General features: G+C 43.4%; 2 protein-coding genes across 3 annotated transcripts; one reads left to right on the top strand and one right to left on the bottom strand.

Moving 5' to 3' along the window:
* On the bottom strand, positions 1 to 3024 carry LOC135365661 (uncharacterized). The gene is made up of 2 exons (XM_064598447.1): positions 2584 to 3024; positions 1 to 1831 (listed from the first exon to the last, which is right to left on the bottom strand). Exons 1-2 carry the CDS (start codon positions 2966 to 2968, stop codon positions 1203 to 1205), a joined length of 1014 nt encoding a protein of 337 aa, XP_064454517.1. The 5' UTR covers positions 2969 to 3024; the 3' UTR covers positions 1 to 1202.
* A 224-nt stretch (positions 3025 to 3248) lies between these two features.
* LOC123842349 (histone H2B type 1-C/E/F/G/I-like) lies at positions 3249 to 4677 on the top strand. 2 transcript variants are annotated; one of them, XM_064598468.1, is made up of 3 exons: positions 3249 to 3676; positions 4426 to 4470; positions 4582 to 4676. In XM_064598468.1, exons 1-2 carry the CDS (start codon positions 3300 to 3302, stop codon positions 4430 to 4432), a joined length of 384 nt encoding a protein of 127 aa, XP_064454538.1. In that variant the 5' UTR covers positions 3249 to 3299; the 3' UTR covers positions 4433 to 4470; positions 4582 to 4676. The 2 variants fall into 2 exon arrangements, 1 of the variants encoding a protein (XP_064454538.1); XR_006790394.3 differs by having other exon boundaries at positions 3250 to 3689; positions 4582 to 4677.
* Positions 4678 to 7455: the final 2778 nt, after the last annotated feature.

The raw sequence follows: 7455 nt of genomic DNA on the forward strand, positions 1-7455 counted from the left end.
ATGTTTATTAATGTATATTTCATATACACGTGGGAGAAACCCAGGGAATTCAAAGAGGTACCTTAGAACTGCAGCTTATACAGCATCTTGAAAAAGAACAATAGATGCATAGAGAAGTGACAGGACAAAGGAAGGCAGTTTTAGGCTTTTAAGGACTGAAAACCCTGGGAAGGTGAATATATGGGAGGAAACGAAGGTTTGCTGATTCCTCTGGTGTCTCTCTGGGCTGTTAAGATTCTAGAGGTCTCCAGAATAGCCTTTATATCCTGCCTTAGGGCAGAAAGCAGGAAGGGTGGAGAGAGCTTTTCCTGTGATTGTTGCTTAACTGCCTTGAACCCCAGATTTTTATGTCAAAGAGGAATATTTTGTTTCCTTCACTTTCTTGAACTATCGATAGTCTTTTTTTTTTTTTTTAAGATTCTATTTATTTACTTGACAGAGAGAGACAGTGAGAGAGGGAACACAAGCAGGTAGACTGGGAGAAGAAGCAGGCTCCCCTGCGAGCAGAGAGCCCGATGGGGGGCTCAATCCCAGGACCCTGGGATCATGACCTGAGCCGAGTACAGATGCTTAAGATTGAGCCCCCAGGCGCCCCGAAGTATTGATAGTCTTGATAATGTCCTATACTCCTTTAAACTAGGTTTATCTTCCTGATAGTCCCTTATTGATGACTTATATATTAGAAAAACTCACTATATGAGACTTGGCTTATTATTTCGAATTTTATACTTTGATAGCGCATAACGTAAGGGCGTGAAAAACAATTTCTCCATGTGAAAAAAATATCAGGTCTTTATTTGCTTTTCAGGCTACTGAGGCCTACCCAGTGGATTGAAGACCCATTAAAAAACTATGCATTTCACTTGATTCACCTAGACTTTGACTCTAGTGATAATAGTAAGTGTTGCCCTTTTCTTTCACACTCCAAAAGGATAGAAGGCTGCAGGTAAATAGGGAAGTTCCTATCTTGTAATACCTAAAAGCCATTCTGTGGCCTTTATCGAACAACTAGAGTTTGAAAAACATCCTGGCAAGTGAGTAGTAAAGCATCTTTCTAAAACTAAGTGATGGATTATGTAACCTTACACACAATTACTATGAATCCAAACAAGATTGTTATAAAATTCACTGCATGCATCTAATATGGCTTGAGTATTCCTGAAAAAGGGAAGACTTTCACGAAGGGAGATGTAAGGAAAGCGTTACAACAGATTTTTGACAAAGTAGGTGGCTCTGAAAAGAGCCTTTTTCAAAGTCCAGAGAAAATAGCCTTGGATTACGCCCTCTCCCCGCGGATGCGGCGCGCCAGCTGGATGTCCTTGGGCATGATGGTGACGCGCTTGGCGTGGATGGCGCACAGGTTGGTGTCCTCGAAGAGCCCCACCAGGTAGGCCTCGCACGCCTCCTGCAGGGCCATGACGGCCGAGCTCTGGAAGCGCAGGTCGGTCTTGAAGTCCTGCGCGATCTCGCGCACCAGCCGCTGGAACGGCAGCTTGCGGATCAGCAGCTCGGTGGACTTCTGGTAGCGCCGGATCTCGCGCAGGGCCACCGTGCCGGGCCGGTAGCGGTGCGGCTTCTTGACGCCGCCGGTGGCCGGCGCGCTCTTGCGGGCCGCCTTGGTGGCCAGCTGCTTGCGCGGGGCCTTGCCGCCCGTCGACTTGCGCGCCGTCTGCTTCGTGCGAGCCATGACAGACACACAGAAGAGGAACCGGGCTGGAGAGTAGCAAGTTGTCGGTTCTGACGGCATTTATAGACCAGTGTGGTTCGTAGGTCCCGCGCTGTGATCTAATTGGTTCTCCGGTTGCTTTCGCGAGAAATGATTGGATTTCCACTAAGATTTGAATATAGAATCAAAATTTATTTCTTGTTTATATTTACTCCTAGTTTACTTGAAATTGAGTTAATAAAAGCGAGATTTCATTTAGAGTTGATATGAGTGTACTCCATTCATTTCTTTTTTGTGAAAAGGCAAAAACGAATAGGTAAAATAATTTTTAGTAAGAATGCAGGCTGCCATAAAATTTAAACAGCCCGCCATGACATGGGATTGGTCAGGTATCTCTCCTTTGTTCTCTCATTTCTTTCATACGTTTTAGACTTTCTGACCGCAAGTTTGAATATAGTATATATATAATTAAGTACATTTGTATGTAAGCTGTACACTTTTATATTAAAGTCTCAATATGTTGGTATTTTGGTTTCGATTACTATAATTCTGTCATATACATAGCTTACATCCCTAAGTAATGTCCTGACAGAATTGTAATTGTGCATTTGCAAACGTTCTATGTAATTTGTTTCATGAATCTAATTTTATAGCATAGGAGATTTAAGTAACGTTTTAATTGGAAATGAACACTTTGTGGCAAGAACGGGAGGAGTTACCCAGTTTTTAAAATAGGAAACTTTAAAGCAGGTTGCGTGTGACAAGATTTGCGTGTAATCAAATGGCTGAGACTTAATAAACACACGTCACCTAGGGTTTTTAAGTATTTCAGCGCTTTCCAGAAAATTTGGGTGGCTCTTAAAAGAGCCTTTGATTTGTAAGAGAGGGACTGCTGGTTTTGCAAACATTTCACTTGCCCTTGGCCTTGTGGTGGCTCTCGGTCTTCTTGGGCAGCAGCACGGCCTGGATGTTGGGCAGGACGCCGCCCTGCGCGATGGTGACGCGGCCCAGCAGCTTGTTGAGCTCCTCGTCGTTGCGGATGGCCAGCTGCAGGTGGCGCGGGATGATGCGCGTCTTCTTGTTGTCGCGCGCCGCGTTGCCCGCCAGCTCCAGGATCTCGGCCGTCAGGTACTCGAGCACGGCCGCCAGGTAGACGGGCGCGCCGGCGCCCACCCGCTCGGCGTAGTTGCCCTTGCGGAGCAGGCGGTGCACGCGGCCCACCGGGAACTGCAGGCCGGCCCGGGATGACCTAGTCTTGGCCTTGGCGCGCGCCTTGCCGCCTTGCTTGCCGCGCCCGGACATAGCGATTGGTATCTGAGAGCAAGAACCCACAGGAAGAGAGGAAAGAAGTGTCCTGCAAGCAGCAAAAAGATGCCAGTTATAGTGCCGGACGGAAGTGGAAAACTCGAGTTGGGATTGGTTAAGGTCATCGTTCGGCAATCCAACCAATAAGAAAGGAGATATGACGCACTGAAATTTACATATTCCCCGTCACTAATTCATTATCAAATCAGATTCGGATATTCTTGCATGCCTTATTTGCATAGATGGCCTATAAAAGAGGAGACTCTGGATGTAGGCGAACATCTTCGTACTTTTATTTGCTTTGTCAATCGAGTTGTTGGTAGTCAGGATGCCCGAGCCCGCCAAGTCGGCCCCGGCGCCGAAGAAGGGGTCCAAGAAGGCGGTGACCAAGGCGCAGAAGAAGGACGGCAAGAAGCGCAAGCGCAGCCGCAAGGAGAGCTACTCGGTGTACGTGTACAAGGTGCTGAAGCAGGTGCACCCCGACACGGGCATCTCGTCCAAGGCCATGGGCATCATGAACTCGTTCGTCAACGACATCTTCGAGCGCATCGCGGGCGAGGCGTCCCGCCTGGCGCATTACAACAAGCGCTCGACCATCACGTCGCGGGAGATCCAGACGGCCGTGCGCCTGCTGCTGCCCGGGGAGCTGGCCAAGCACGCCGTGTCCGAGGGCACCAAGGCCGTCACCAAGTACACCAGCTCCAAGTGAGCTTGCCAAGTAAGCCCCTTGTGAGCCCAACCCCAAAGGCTCTTTTCAGAGCCACCTACATTTTCATCCAAAGAGTTGTAACGTTAAGTATACTTTTGACATTGAATTTGTTTGGAGGCTGTCCTTCTATAGGAGAAACAACCGATGCCCATGCGCGTAGTAAAAGCATGTACGTCTTTTTCTGCTTCAAAACTGCTAGTCTCTATTGTCAAAGTTACAGGGCCTGGAACTTTGCATACATTCAGTTTCTATTTCAGTCTACAGAATGCTGTGGAAGCTGGAGAGCAGTTAGAAGGTGCTCCTGTCCTCACCCTACCCCTAGGTCTTGTATCCTGCCAGTAGCAATTAGTTCCACCACCCTCTGATTTCTACACTCCCAGAAGTGTTAACATTCCTGTCCCTCCTAAGTTGTCAGCCTGAATTCCACCTGGCCTCTTTTCCAAATTTACAGGTTGTATTAACTTTTTCTTTCTTTTGTGCCCCAAGCCCCTACTTTTGCCTTCAGTTGTGTCTGGGATACCTCAGTTTTGGCTTTTAAGTATTTGAAAACCTGGGTAGCTTTTAATTAAATTATATTTGTAAAAATCAATACTTTTCCATTTTCCTGAGAGATGCATTGCTCCAAGCCTCCATTGATTTAAATAAGGGCCATGACTACTTTACATTTGAAAGCATTTGTTTATTGCATTTCCTCTCTCCATCAGGCACTTTGATAATCATATAAGATATTTTCTTTGCTTTCAAGGGACTAACAGTCTCAAGTTTACCACCATCAGTTCTCCCAGGCAGGGTAAGTATTCCAGGATATAGAAGTGAATTGAATTTGGGGGCAGCGGCAGTCCTATGGGATGTGGGGTTTCCTCTCCGAGCCTAACCAAGCCTTTCTTCTTGGCTGACTCAGGACACTTAAGGAAAGCTGAACAAAGAATGCACCAAGAAAAGAGATATGTAGCTCAGTGCTGGAGAAAGGAGATAATCGATGTAAAAATACTAAAGTGTTGACAGATCTACTTGATATGAAGTGTCTTTGAATTCTATCCAGACACCTTTGAAAGAAGACTCTGGTGCGAAGTTTCTGCCATGTAAATGAGCTTTGGTTCTCACACCCACTGTGCCTCACTTTCTTTATAAAATGAGGCTATTACTAAATATTACTAAATAATAAATGATTAAAATAAACTATGGACACTTGTGAAAACAAAATGCAATAATTTATAATAAAAATACACATTTTAGAGGAGTTTACAATTCAGAAGGTTTTTATGAACAGTATGAGGTGAAATTTTCCGTTTCTCCTATACTTCATATATAATAAATGCAAGCTTTTTGAAGTAGAACTATAATCAGAAGAAATAATACCACAATGAGTGGAGCAAGTGTCACTCCATGAAATTAGAGTTGCTGCTCTTAAATCCAGACATCCTAAACACCAGGAAAAAAGGAAGTGTAAAATGCTGTTCTCAAAATCCGAGAAACTTCAACATTACGGGAGCCTGCAATATTTAGGAAGAATTTACATGCATCTATAATAATTCTGATAATAAGTATACATTTAAATTTACATATATGTGTAGTTGTACTCTTAAAGAACCTCAGTGAATACAGAATCCATAATTCTTAAGCTATGGGGGTGTATTAATTTCCTTAATTGCTGGTCTGACAGGTTATCACAAATTTAGCGGCTTATATCAGTACAAATTTATAATTTCCTAATTCTGTAGATCAGCATTTAGGCAAGGATCTCACTGAGCTAAAATCAAGGTGTCAGGAATTCTGCATTCTTCTCTGGGGTCTATCAAAAGAAATCTGTTTGCCTGCCCTTTCTAGCTCCTATCGGCTATCCTCTTTCCTTGGCTCAGGGCCCCTTTTCTCAGTTTTCAAGGCCAGCCATCTCTGGCCAAGTCCTCGGGCTGTTATCTTTCTGGTTCTGTACTCAGGTTCCCTCATCCAATTTTAAGTATCCATGTGATTATACTGGGTTCACTTGGATAATCCAGGATAATCTCCCCTTTAAAAAATCAGGTGATTTGCAATCTTACTGCCATCTGCAACATTAATTGCCCTCTGTCATGGAACCTAACATATTCACAGACCCGTAGAGGTTAGGAGTTAAAGATAATGGCGATGGCATTTTTCTGCCTAGCACGGTAGGTCCCAGTGTTTTTAGAATTTGATAGAAAGCTATATACTTCCTGTTCTACAAGCAGGAAGAATATATGGATGCACTACCATAGATACTTTCAGGGTGTTCTTGTACTCTGGGGAAGGTCATATATACCTTGTTTAGATATTTGTTTACTTCTGGGAATACATAAAGCAAAAATTGACTATAACAATAGAAGCTCTCATATACAGCTTCCTGGTATCGTTAGATTTCATTCTTTTACATTTCTTTCCTTGTTGCTTTTGTTTTGTTTGAAAATGTATATGTTCTTTGTGTATGTTGTTTTGTGTGTGTGTGTGCGTGCATTTGTGTTGTGTGGGGAGTAGAAAGTTTGTTGTTCATGGAAGAAATTATACAAGAATATAAAATAGTTTTACTTTTTTGCTACCTGGGTTGAACCCCTAAAAATATTTTGTATGTGCATCCTTAGCATTTAATTCACATGGGATACCGTTCATGGCAGGTTATAACTTTAAGTACATTTCTAATTACAAGGAGAAAAGTGTAAATTCCCATTACCATTATTATATATATCTGCATATGCTAGGGGAGTGGTCGTGTTACTAGAATGACATATGAATTTTTTTTTAAGAATTTATTTATTTATTTGTCAGAGAGAGAGAGAGAGAGCACAAGCAGGGTGAAGGGCAGAGGGAGAAGCAGACTCCCCGCTGAGCGGGGAGCCCAATGTGGGGCTCGATCCCAGGACCCTGGGATTATGATCTGAGCCAAAGGCAGACGCTTAACCAACTGAGCTACCCAGGTGGCCCCATATGAATTTTTTTTTAATTTAAAAATAATTTTTGTTGACCAGGACAGAAATAAGCTGATATAAAATCCACCCTGGAGGAAAATACTAATTTTAAGGGAGAGACACCAAAATATCCCTAAAAGGAGTTTCTTTCTTGGACTGCCAGCATCATTACTGTAATGTGGAATGTTGCCAGTGGTCTCACATTTCATTAAACAAGTCTTGGGAAAATTCTCATTACAATTAAATGACCCCATCTTGGAGTCAGTGATGTTTGTTTTTCAATTTTCATGCATTGGCTTGTTCCCACTACTATTTACAAATTATATTGCCTTCAGCAAATAAATCCATTAAAAGTGTACAAAGATTAATCTGGAAATAAACCAGTTTCTTTTTACCACAATATACCACTAACAAAAATAGCACTAACAAATTTCTTAAGCCCTCTTGGCTTTTCATAGAACCAATGTGTAAAGGACACTACATCCCGGCAGTTTCAGTGAACCATTTTTTGTCACCACTTGGGCCAGGCTTGTGGTTAAAATGGGCAGTAGAAACAAGAGAAATCTATCCCACCGTTACCCACACTCGTACCTTTCTCTTTCCACCAGTGAAAAGGTATGTGTATTTTAGGTGCTAGTCCCCCACACCAGCAAGCCGAACATTTTCAGCAAAGTAAAGCAAAACCTCTTCAGCAGTTACATTAACTATCAAAGCCGTTACAACTCACGCTGAAAAACTGGCTGGCTCTTAAGCGTCCTTGGGGTTAAATCTGAAGACATTTTGTCAGGATTATCTGGAGCTCCAGCTCCCAGGGCAGCTGCAGGCGCACGGCCGTCTGGATCTCCCGCGACGTGATG

The sequence above is a fragment of the Mirounga angustirostris genome, unplaced genomic scaffold (genome assembly GCF_029215605.1).
Source record: "Mirounga angustirostris isolate CCGP_5_RB_7025 unplaced genomic scaffold, mMirAng1.0.hap1 SCAF_8, whole genome shotgun sequence".
Taxonomy (NCBI): Eukaryota; Metazoa; Chordata; class Mammalia; order Carnivora; family Phocidae; genus Mirounga; species Mirounga angustirostris.